This window comes from Solanum stenotomum, chromosome 6 (assembly GCF_019186545.1).
Source record: "Solanum stenotomum isolate F172 chromosome 6, ASM1918654v1, whole genome shotgun sequence".
NCBI lineage: Eukaryota > Viridiplantae > Streptophyta > Magnoliopsida > Solanales > Solanaceae > Solanum > Solanum stenotomum.
In genome coordinates this window covers 61,122,873-61,135,454 of record NC_064287.1, presented here as the reverse complement: position 1 = coordinate 61,135,454, position 12,582 = coordinate 61,122,873, and the positions used below count along the sequence as shown (strand labels likewise).

Sequence of the window (12,582 nt, the reverse complement as noted above, 5' to 3'; positions counted from 1 at the left end):
CTCTGCTAATTATATTTAAAATGGGTGCGAAAGGCTGATTTTGATGTTGTTGTTTTTCTCAAAATAAATATAAAAAAAGAAGAATTATTTCCTTTCCAAGTGGGGGTTCACAATTTCATGACACGTCATTTTACTAATAGTATTTTATAAAATCAGAGTAATATACGTGAGAATAATTTTTACACTATTAAGTTCAGCAGCGCCACTCCCTATGCTAAGAAATGTCAAATAACAATCTTTCATAAAAAAAATCACATTGCTTAGCTACATTAAAATTTTAATTTTATATATATATATATATATAAACTTTTCTTATATTTTTTTTATGTATATTTATTTTATTATATTTTAATGTTGTGGCATCCTTTAATAAAATATATGATTTCGCCACTAATCACGTCATTATAGTGAGACAACATATCCTACTTTTAAAATTTTAAGCTCACATTTAAAGAAAGTTTGTATTTTAATAGCATTTGAATGATCATTAATATAAAAAATTTAAATTTAAGCTCTATTTTTATATTCTTAAGTCATTAAATAATGAACAAGGAAAGAAAAGCCAATAATGCAGGGGTGATCGGGCGAGCCCCGGTGTGAGTCAATAATTGCAAATATTATTAATCTTATAGCAACAAATCATTTTCGAAACAATATTCAAATATATATCTCTAGTATATTCGAAATTATTCATTTTTTTATTTTTCGATATGTAATTTGTTCATAGGTAAGTAAATTATCTCATATTTTTCTAATCGTGAATAGAGTTGCAACGTGGAAAAATAATTGACTTCATATTCGATTCTAGCTACAATTAATCTTATTTTTGTATCATTAAAGTTATTATGGTATTTTAGTATCCTTTATATATATATATTAGTTAAATAAATAGAACTATTTTAAATACAATATTCTTATATTTCAGATGGAGTCATCAATGAGATTGACTCTCTATATGCATCCTAATTACCTACTTATAAGATCTCACAAACAATATGTACTTTCATTTTTGTATTGTTAAAACTTATTAATTAATAAAATCACAAAATTATTTTTCTGAAAAGATACAACTTAGAATCTTTTTGTGCAAATAAAAGTTAAAATATGAGGGAATAAGAACGTGATGTTTATAAATTTATTTAAAATCTTATCCTTTGAATTATAAAACACATGAATCTATGTTTTATATTTATTAATTAATAGTCTCATGCCTCTTCACCAATCAGACTTAACAGTCACCGTGGGATATCTAATATGCACATATGTCTGGAAATTTTTTTAAAACATAATCAACTAGGCTACAAATATCTCCCATCCCCCCCACCCCCCAACCCCCACCGCACCCCAACCAATGCTAATTAATGAGTGTCAGTCAGAAAATTACACTGTTTAGTTAGATTAGAATTTTATTTATATATATATATATATTATGCTATATGTTGATTTCTTTTAAGTTTATAGGTTCTAATAGCGATCTTAAATTGATATGTAATAATAATTGAGTTTACGATAGTTCAAAATTTATATACATTTACTCAATTCTTAATATATATATATATATATATATATATATATATATATATATATTTGATTTGTGAAAAATTAAACTCATTGAGTTCCCGTAAATCCGCACGTGAATACTACATGCGCATATGCATTTAGATGAACTTGAGTGACTATGTTATCTAGGGGTGTGCAAAAACTGATTTAACCAATAAATCGAACCGAAAAAAACACTCTTGGTTTATTGATATTGGGTTATTGGGCTAACGGTTTTTAAACGGTTTTGCAAATTTTTTTATTGGGTTATTGGTTCGGTCTCCGGTTTTATAATTTTTGTTAATGGTTAAACCGATAACCCAATAAGACTACTAAATTTACTAGTCTTATTGTTAATGGTTAAACGATTGTTACTTTCACACTTTTTCCTTTGAATGTGTCTAGTGTCTAAACTTGCAAGAAAAATGATTGTTACTTTTATGATTATTACTTTCATACCAAATGCTGGAAAAATCATATGGTTTATTTGAAAATGTTCTTATCGTGTATATAATATATATGAGTATTTTCTTATTGGTTAAACCGAAAACCAAACCGTTAAGTACCATAAACCGATAAGAAATATGTTATTGGTTTGGTTATCGGTTTGAAGTATGTACAAACCGAAAACCGATAAACCGAACCAATAACACCTAAAACCGAACCGAACCGACCGATGCGCACCCCTAATGTTATCGCAAAAAATATTTTAGTTACTTTAATGTAAAAGTTAAATATAAAATGTAACATTATAATATATATTTTTATATTTTTTTTACAAATAACTGAATAAGTGTTATAAATAATTCAATTGTGCTTATATATATAAGATATTTATGTGTATAATAATATATGTATATTGGTTTACATTTTTGACCAAGCGATCAACCGTGTAACCTTCTTAAAAAATAATGAAATCTTTAGATATTTTGAATATTTTTTAAAGGTATTTTATGGGACAAGAACATCGAAGACAAATAATTGTTCTTGTATTTAATTTACTACTGAATCTTTCCCTCCTCTAGATTGGAATTCAACAACAATAATTATTTAGAAATTCTATTTAAAGCAACAAAAAGTTCGTCTTATTATATGTGTACATCATAGCTTTTCTCTTTTTCCTCTTTTCAAATTATTTAATTAAAGAAATTTATTTTACATAGTGTATTTTTATTTGACAATATATAGTGCTATTGACAAGAGGACAATTATAGAGGGATGATTTTTATGTATCGTGACTTACGCCTCGTCCTGCACTATATAAATATTGTTTTGCACAATGATTTAAACTTATTTTTTGTCTATTGTGTTTCTCCTTTGATAATCTTAAAATATATATTTGAAAAAAGAATGAGTTTGGTGCAGCCCATAAACTTGAAAGGAGTAAAAACAACTAAAACTATTTATTTTCACTAAGTTAGTAATATTAATTTCTCTTATTTGGAGTTCAATATTTATTTTGGTGTTTGATTAATTTAGATTCACATTAAAAGTACTACATAATTTAGTAAGCAAAGCGCACATTGCTTACTAAAAGGGACTTCACTCAGAGAAGAACCCAGGATTTGAAGACGACGGGTGCACCACCAACAGTAATTCACGTTAGTTAAAGTATGCACTCAATATTGGTTTATATGATAATTTTATCAAACATAAAAATACAAAACTATGATATTCAAGTATAAATAAATTAAATGACTCTAATAGATAGAGTTTGTTTTGTGGAGTGGTTATTTTAAATTTCACTTTGCACCATGAGGTCACAAGTTCCAAACTAGCCATCCCCCTATTTTATTCAATATTTTTAAACTTCCTAGCTAAAAACGAAAAAAAAAACAAGAAAATAAGCAAATAGGATTTGAACCCAGTCCCTTTCCTCTATGAAGTACAGTGTCTAAACCAACTAACCCAACTGGCTTTGGTGTCCCGAGGTGCCTAATAAAATATACGTCTATTTCAAGATGTATATATACATAATTTTCCAAAGTTAACGGGTGCACGTGCACCCTTAAGGATACACGTGGGTTCGCCTTTGACTTCACTCCAATGCTAAGCTAACTCGATATATGTGGTTAATAATGAAGCTAAGGATCAATATTTACCACTCTATTTGTGATATTCATAATTTGATTTGGATTGATTTTCCTCTAAAAAAATCAAATCAATTAAGTTGATTTTTTCAAAAATTTTAATTGATGGAGCCTTAACTTTAGACCTTAGAATTCCAAAGTTTGAACTGCATTTAAATTTCAGTTCTAAGATCTGAGGTTAAGCTCTGATAATTGGAGAGGTTGTTAAATTTTAACTATTTTATAAATATTGGCTACACTTTAAATAACAATCTTAAAATCGGTTATTTTCTGGACTATTCCCAAGGCCCAAGCCCATACCAATAACCAGTCACCAGCCACTCACCAGTAGTCTGGCCCATTTCCAATGGGCTTTTTCCAAGAGTCACCCTATGTTAGAAACTTAAAAAGATGTTTTATGTGATAATTAAGAATAAAGGAACTTTCACATATAACCACTCATAACCAACTTAATTACACTTCGTAAGTATAATTTGTTAATTACGATTCGTAGCTACATGTTACAGGGAGGAGAGTGGCGAGCGAGATTGGGAGAGGGAGGAGAGAGGCGAGTGATAGAGGGCAGAGAGTGGAGAGAGGCGAATTGTATATGTATATCTGTCAAATAATTGTATATATGTAACTGGTATACACATGTATTTGTATATCTGACGAGCGAGATTGAGAGAGGGAGGAGAGAGGCGAGTGAGATTGGGAGAGAGGAGAGAGGGCAGAGAGTGGAGATAGGCGAATTGTATATGTGTGTATATATATAACTTATATACATATGTATTTGTATATCTGGCTAGAGATATAGGGAGAGTGAGGAGAGAGGTGAGCAAGAAAGGTCAGAGAGTGGAGAGAGGCTAATTGTATTTGTATATATGTCATGTAATTGTGTGTGTATATATATATATATATATAAAATTTGTATTTGTATATGTATAAAAGAGGACAAGTGACGTAATTAAAGCTAAAATTAAGCCGCGAGCCATAATTAATTCAAACTATAGCTATATTGGCTTTAACTCGTATATATTTGCCTTTTTGCGTAATTTTCCCTAAAGAATATGCTACGTAAAATTAAAGTTAAATTTTATAGAGGAATGATGAGATAAATTGTGTTATATAGGATAGAGTGATATTGTTCAGTTCAAGAACTCTCATGTTAAGAAAATGTGAATGACGGAGATAAGAATGTTGAGGTAGATATCAATCTGCATACCAAGAGTCTGTAGATATAAAATATATTAGGAGTGACAATTTTCAAGATTGTGTAGGGAGTGACTCCCATGAAGATTAAAGATATGAAAAATGAGATTGAGAGATATACAATAGATTCTTTAGTTAAGAGGTGTAAGGGGCAAGTATGTAGGCATGAGGAAGGGTAGAAGTAGACCTAAAAAGTATTGGGATAAGATGATTAGAAAATATGCAAAATTTCAGCTCACAAGGACCATACAATCCATGATAGGAGAATGTGAAGATTGAAGATTAGAATAGAATATTAATAAGTAATCGGACATATTTCATTCCATTTCTTAGAATATTAGTGTTATTCTTATTGATTTAATTCCGTTATCTTTATATTTAATTTCTGTCATTATTTGTCGTAACAACCTTTCTACCGATAGACGTATGCAGGATGGGGTCACCGGGTTCACGTGAACCCATGCTCCCCTCCTGAAATCATATACAGTAGTGTTATATTAATATTATTATTTTTTATTAAATATAGATATGTGAACCCACAATCAAAGTATCATATAATGCAATGATGATTGAGATTAGAAATTTGAATTTTATATCTATTTTTATTTTTTTTCTTTCTAAAATTAGGTACCACTTCTCTAAGTGATTATTGGTAGCACTTTTGGCATTTTAATTAATTAAGCATTTTAATTTTGAACTTATAAATTTAAAATTTTATATGTTTTCAATAATACGAACCTAAATATTAAATCGATTAAATCCATCTTTTCATAATAGTGCAACCATCATTCCAAAATCTTGAATACGCCTCTGTTTCTACCTTTTCAAAAATAAGAATAAGGTCATGAATCTATGTATATCGTACTCTTTCCAAATTTCACCTATAAAATTTATGAATCATTATTAATACTCAATTGATTTCTAGCTATAGTTGATAGACATTGCATGCATGATCAATACTATTAGAGAATCCAAAGTAGAACAAGTATGTGACACGTGTCCCTCCACCTGTTCACCGTTGAAGCAATTAAACATAACACGTATCATAGTATTGTCTTATATACGTTACGTTGCACCACCTTTGCATTTCTGTCCTTTTATTTAATAAAAAAAAATAAAATTAAGCCCCCAAAAATAATAGATTAAAGTTTCTGTTTTAATTGTTGTGTCCATTTTCTGAAATTCTGTGGAAGCAAAGAGAATTTTGGTGCAAGAAAAAATGGCTAGGACAGTAGCTAGGAGTGTTGCAGCTCCATTATTGTTTCTAAACTTAATAATGTATTTAATTGTGTTGGGTTTTGCTAGTTGGTGTCTCAATAAGTACATTAATGGCCAAACTAATCATCCTAGTAACTTCCTTTCTCTCTTCTAAATATTTCGTTTTTTTAGTTTCATACCTCAATTATCACTCTGATGTATGTTAGTTTTTCTTATCATTTTTCCTAACTTAAATATCATCATTGTTCAAGACTTTTTCTTTAGAAAAAACGAATAATTGATAGTTGAAGTATGAAATTTGTACATTTCATAGTTCAGGTGTGAAACTCAAATAATTCAGGTGTGAAACTCAAATAATTGAAACACTCTAGAGTGTGTTTTTGGTTACTATCTCAAAATTAAATGAATAAAAAGTGTAGTTCATTTTCTTGATCATGTATGGTTTTTTCTTATTTTTTTTTTTAGGTTTTGGTGGAAATGGAGCTACGATGTTCTTTCTAGTATTCGCGATACTAGCGGCGGTTTTGGGAATAATATCGAAGGTTTTGGGTGGAAATCATTTGAGGGCATGGAGAAATGATAGTCTTGCTGCTGCTGGTTCCTCAGCTATTGTTGCTTGGGCTGTCACTGCACTAGCTTTTGGGTAAACAATATTTTCTCTGTTCTCTGTTTCAATTTATGTTGCATCGATCGATTAAATATCAAAATTTAGGAAAAAAAGATTTTATTTTGAACTATGTCAAGTTTATGAAATTGATCAATGTTCTAAAATATAGAAATTTTTTTCATTGCATCTATATAAGAAAGAGATGTATTTTTTATGGTTTTTTAATATTTTAATTTTAATTTAAAATTATCAATTTAATCTCATTTAATTTACCTTTGAAAATTAGATATGGTTTTTAAGAAGCGAAACGTGACCGTATTTAAGATAAATTTAAAATAAAAATAATGAAATAACACTCTAGATGAATTTGAACCCTGAACCCTGGTCTCACAGGTGGTTCCTCTACCTTGTATCGCAACTCAAGAACTATCGCAACTCAAGAACACTCTTATGCCCATGAGTGCACTGCTAATTATATTGTAGTTTTTGTCAGGTTCTTAGTATAGATATACATATGTACTTTGATTTTTTTTGAAGTGGTCCGCCTTTGGTTGCGTTTAATCATCTCGTAAAATCGTGATGTTTTTTAAGTAATTATTGCTCGATTTTTAATGTGTTACATAAATTGGAACAGAGAAACTAGCCGATAATTACTTGATAATCATTTGTGTATTTTTTTTTTTGTTAATTAATGAATCATATTTATGTAGGTTGGCATGTAAGGAGATAAATATAGGAGGGTGGAGAGGATGGAGGCTTAGAGTCCTTGAAGGATTCACTATAGTTCTAGCATTTACACAACTCCTCTATGTTCTCATGCTTCATGCCGGAATGTTCAGCAGCCGTTACGGTCCTGGTTACCGAGAGCCAGAATATGGCTCCGGCGGAGTACCTCCGGTGGGAGAAAAGGGTGTAGGGGTACCAACAACAGCGGTGTAATCAGTAATGTGAAAGTAGATTTATTTAAGAGATGGGAGTTTTGGACTGTAAATATGTTCTTGTGTGGGTCTTAGGTGGAATGTTTAAATTAAGTTGTGTATGTTTGTAGGACTAGATATGAGTTTTTGGGCTTTACTAAATTTTGGAAATGATTATAGTTTGGTTGCCTGTTACGAGCTATAGCTACACTTCCACCATTTTTTAAAATTGGGAAAAAGGAGAAATATATTTTTGAATTATTGTAAATGATATGCATATATCTTTCGTCATATTTTTGGGATATTGGTGTTTTTGTCGTCTAAAACTAGAGCATATATACCTTTTATATTAACAAACATACGCGTGTCATAATTTTATTCATCGATTTGATATTTATTAAATATAGGATCGACGGATAAGATTACGTCACGTTTCCCTATTTAATCTTCTTGTTAGAGTGAAAGAGCATATATCTCGAATTTTTGAACTACAGGAGTATCAATGTTTCAAAGTATGACAGAAGATATCTGCATACTATTTACTTGAGAGTATATTTGTCCTTTTTCTCTTTAAAATTTGGTGGCTAAGCTTGCGCAATGAATAACCCGTATCGGTTGAATTGCGTGTTTGTACGTTCCTTGAAGCCAAGGCCAAATATAGAAAAGATAGGGGTGCATACAAGTAGGGCGGTTTATGGTTATAATCAAGAAATCAAATTAAACTAAATTTGAACCAAATTAATTAAAATGATATTATTTGTATTGGTTTTGATTTTACTTACCTTTTTTTTAAATCTGCATTTTAATTATTTTATATTTATCTATATCTATATATATATATATATATATATATTATCTATAAATAAAATATGCTGTTTTGTTATATTTTAAGTAATTTAAGTCTTCTAACTCTTATAATTTTTTCAAATTCTAAAATTTTAGTGTACAATGATTTTAGTATTCTTAACTAAATTATTATGTTCATGTAATAATGACTCTTACTAATTATAATATTGCTAGCTTATATAGGATCTACATAGCTTATATAGAATCTACAACAATTGTTTTGTTTGTGTATTAGGTGTTTGTCTCTATCGAGATGTGTATGCCTTCAACAAATCGCAAAAAGATCAAAAAATCCAAATCAATTGTATCAAACCGACAATAACTAAACCAATGTATTGGTTTGGTTTGATTCAAGAAATTTAAAAATTAATAAAATTGATTTGGTTTTGATTTTAATTAATAATTGATTTAAATCGAACCATGAGCACCCCTTAAGGATATATAAAGAATAAATGGAGGAAAATGTGTTCATTTACTTTATTTCCACTTCTATCCATATATATTAGTTGTATTAATACAACTTATATATTTCAAAAATAGAAGTACAAAAAATACATATATAACTAAGAAAAGCAAGAATCTAGGCCTTTATGTATACTTCCAAAATCATGACATGAACAATACACCTGTTACTTCAGCTAATATAATTAGTGAAAAATATTGTTATTCTAATGAACCCCATTACCCAAAATGGCATCCAACAAATTATAATTAATTATCACATGATGGTGATTATTGTGCACCAATATCCTTAAGAAGTAAGCAAATCAAACACTTGCTTCTTTCTTATTGGATTGCTAGTAGCTTTCACATTGAAAATTATCCACTAGTTTATTTTACTAATTTTCCTAACTTAATTATTTGTAGCAAAACACATTATTTAAGTATGTATATAGTTGTCTAGATGCATTACCCTACGTTATAACTTATACGTGGCCTTTCTAGTCCTCTCTTTTGAGTGGCCTAATCACTTTTGTGTTGTTTAAACCTTATAACTAAAATATACTTTGGTGACTTTGATCAAGATGCATGCTGCCATGTCACCCAATCTCTTGGCAGTCAACAATAGCCAAGTTTTATAAGTTAGCAATGAGAATTATTGTGGTGAGGTGATAAATACTTTATTTTTAATCAAAAGTTTTATGTTTAGATCGCTTTTGTTAGGAGTGCTTTATTCCTAATACGAGACATTACGATTCGAATTAAAATTAATTTGTCTCTTCCCAATATGAATTTCAGTGGGAGAACTTCACCTGATATGAACTTTTCAGCACAAATTTGAATTTAATTTGATTTCAATATGAGTAGCAATGAAAATGCTTTACTTGGTCCCATATATAAGATTTTTTGATGTAAACTTCGATCTGGTCTGATCCTAAAATGAGTACCAGTGGAAGAGCTTTACCCACAATAGAGTGCTTGTGAGAGATTTTCTTATGCGATTTCAGACTAAGTATGATCCCAATTAGAGTATCTACAGTGAGAGCGCTTTACCTCCAATACGAGTATTCAATAAAATTGTTTTACTCCTAATATGCGATTTTTTAACGCAAATTCAAATTCATTTGATTTTAATACGAGTCCTAGTGGAAATAATTTGCGTTAAATTTTGAGACTTTTTGACGTGAATCCAAATGTAGTTTGATTGCCAATATGAGTACCAATCAAAGCACTTTATCTCAAATTTGAGATTTTTCAGCATGAATTAAAATTTATTTTGATCCCAATATGATGTACCAATGAAAGTGCTTTAACCTCAATATTAAAATTTTCAACACTAATCCGAACTTTGTCTGATACCAATATGAGTGTCATTGAGAGTGCTTTACCCCAACAGAAGACTTTCAATGCGAATTAAATCCAATATAAATATTATACATCAAATAGATAACAATGAAAAATGTTTTTATGGGTTAATTTAATGCAAATAATCATCGACCTAAAGGGTTTATTATTATTGTAGACAAGTCATGAAATAAAATTGTCTCAAAATTGTATACGTGTGATGTTACAACTTCCCTTGGTTCTCCAAACAAATCTTTCAATGCCTTCTTTGAATTTTCTAAGAGTAGTAAACTATAACAAGTACACGTAACTATTTTGAAAATATACACAATTGATGAGGACAAATAATATTTTATACTAAGTGCTATAATTAATGGAGTCATGTTTAGCTACAACTCATTTGTCATAAAAATTTGACTAATGAGTGAGTTTTTGGTGCAAATATAAATAGCAACTTAACTTGCTAATTATGTCATAGAATTTTGAGGACAAAAGAGTTTAGATAGATTGTTTCCTTTCTTATATATTGGTTTTAATATTAACAATATTTATAAAAAAAATGGGAAGGTGGGGAATTATTGAAGAAGAATGGAGAAAAGGTCCTTGGACAGTTGAAGAAGACAAATTGCTCATTGAATATGTCAATTTGCATGGTGAAGGCAGATGGAATTCTGTTGCTAGGCCTGCAGGTAATTACTATATTTTCTCTATTGTAACTCTTTTTTACCTATCATCGAGTGAAGGAATGAATAAGATTCTTTCATTTGAATATATAATCAGAGTCCCAATAATAGTATCAAACATTCGATTAGAATACAAAAAATAATGATGTATATATGTACCATTTCCTTCTCATTCACTTTGATCGATTATGATCAGAAAATTTCTCATCTTGATAGGAACTTTTAGAAAGAAAAAAAAAACTAATAGCTGTATTAATTAGCGGTAGAGCTAGTATTTGAAATAATATAATTTTAGACGCGGCCTATATTTTTTTGGCTATATGATCGTGTAGTTCCTTGAAATTTAAAACTCGATTTATTTTCTTTGGCTATATGATCGTGTAGTTTCTGAAAATTTAAAATAAAATCTATTTTTTTTTATTTCTTTGTCTAAACAGGATTGAAAAGAAATGGAAAAAGTTGTAGATTGAGATGGGTGAATTACTTGAGGCCAGACCTTAAGAGGGGGCAAATTACTCCATATGAAGAGAGGATCATTCTTGAACTTCATGCTATATGGGGGAATAGGTAATTATTTGAAGTACTATATACTAATATTCAATATACACTAAAGTTTTTGATTATTCTTAAAAGAATCAAAATAATTTTGAATAATACTAACACGATAAAAATAATAAAATTGCAGATGGTCAACAATTGCTAGAAGCTTGCCAGGGAGAACTGACAACGAAATTAAAAACTATTGGAGGACTAATTTCAAAAAGAAGTTCAAGAAATCAAGTACTGAAAATTCTGAAAAAACAAAAGTCCATTTTTTAAAAAGACAACAGTTTCAACAACAACAACTACTGAATAGTCAAATCGACATGAAAAAGGTCAAATCACTTTTTGAGGAAAATGAGAATAAAGTTCCAAGTCATGTACCAAAGCAAGAAGACATGACCATTTTGTACCAAAACAACACATTTCATGAACAAGAGCAAGGTGGTTTCTTCTATTCTATGATTAATGGATATGCTAATTATGTGCCAGTGCCTGAGGCCTCATCTAATGAAGACATCATGTGGGATATTGGCTTGTGGAATTTGGATGATTTTAATGTCAATCTTTAATCAGAGTTTTGAACTAGATCAGTCTTATGAAATGACCAAAGTCTTGATGGACAGATCTTCCATTCCCTTTAGTCGGCTCTATAAAATGTGAATTTGAATTTATCGAACTAGTAAATTTCCAATAAATCAAAAGACAAAAAAAAGTTTCCACTTCTAGTAAGTTGGGAACCAAAGAAAGTTCCGATCAAGAGCTTGCCATTCTGAATTTTGTAAATTTTGTGATGTAACTGTTAACAAGTCAATATCTTATTACTGTTAATTCCGACAACATCAAGAGGATAAGCATTTACGATATTTCTTTAAGGCATTCAAGTAAAACAATCAATAGTATATGTGTGCAATTGAGTCAAGTATGTAATATATATGGTCCTGCTCTATATAATCGTCATAATCAACAATAAACAACAACATAGTCAATGTGGAATCCACAAGTGAAGTAATCTGGGAAAGATAGTGTATACACAACCTTATCTCTACCTTGTGAAGGTAGACCATTTATTTCTACTAAATCCTCGACTCAAGTTAAGCATAATACCAGCAAGTGTTGAGAAAAAAACTACAATAATAAAAAGTCACGTATAAAAATAAAATAGA

The 12,582-nt window shown here is 29.6% G+C and overlaps 2 protein-coding genes across 2 annotated transcripts; both read left to right on the top strand.

Annotated features, from left to right (window-relative positions):
* Nucleotides 1–6,039: 6,039 nt before the first annotated feature.
* On the top strand, nucleotides 6,040–7,584 carry LOC125866662 (membrane protein PM19L-like). The gene is made up of 3 exons (XM_049546971.1): nucleotides 6,040–6,169; nucleotides 6,504–6,681; nucleotides 7,356–7,584. The coding sequence occupies exons 1-3, from the start codon at nucleotides 6,040–6,042 to the stop codon at nucleotides 7,582–7,584; spliced, it is 537 nt and encodes a 178-aa protein (XP_049402928.1).
* Nucleotides 7,585–10,636: 3,052 nt separating this feature from the next.
* Nucleotides 10,637–12,248, top strand: LOC125866653 (MYB-like transcription factor EOBII). Its single transcript, XM_049546960.1, has 3 exons — nucleotides 10,637–10,882; nucleotides 11,314–11,443; nucleotides 11,562–12,248. The coding sequence occupies exons 1-3, from the start codon at nucleotides 10,753–10,755 to the stop codon at nucleotides 11,986–11,988; spliced, it is 687 nt and encodes a 228-aa protein (XP_049402917.1). The 5' UTR covers nucleotides 10,637–10,752; the 3' UTR covers nucleotides 11,989–12,248.
* Nucleotides 12,249–12,582: the final 334 nt, after the last annotated feature.

Coding starts and splice junctions, on each gene's coding strand:
- LOC125866662 (XM_049546971.1), top strand. CDS start 6,040: ATGGCTAGGACAGTAGCTAGGAGTGTTGCAGCTCCATTATTGTTTCTA. Junction 6,170..6,503: donor TGGCCAAACTAATCATCCTA/GTAACTTCCTTT, acceptor TTTTTTTTTTAG/GTTTTGGTGGAAATGGAGCT. Junction 6,682..7,355: donor GTCACTGCACTAGCTTTTGG/GTAAACAATATT, acceptor ATATTTATGTAG/GTTGGCATGTAAGGAGATAA.
- LOC125866653 (XM_049546960.1), top strand. CDS start 10,753: ATGGGAAGGTGGGGAATTATTGAAGAAGAATGGAGAAAAGGTCCTTGG. Junction 10,883..11,313: donor TTCTGTTGCTAGGCCTGCAG/GTAATTACTATA, acceptor TTGTCTAAACAG/GATTGAAAAGAAATGGAAAA. Junction 11,444..11,561: donor CATGCTATATGGGGGAATAG/GTAATTATTTGA, acceptor ATAAAATTGCAG/ATGGTCAACAATTGCTAGAA.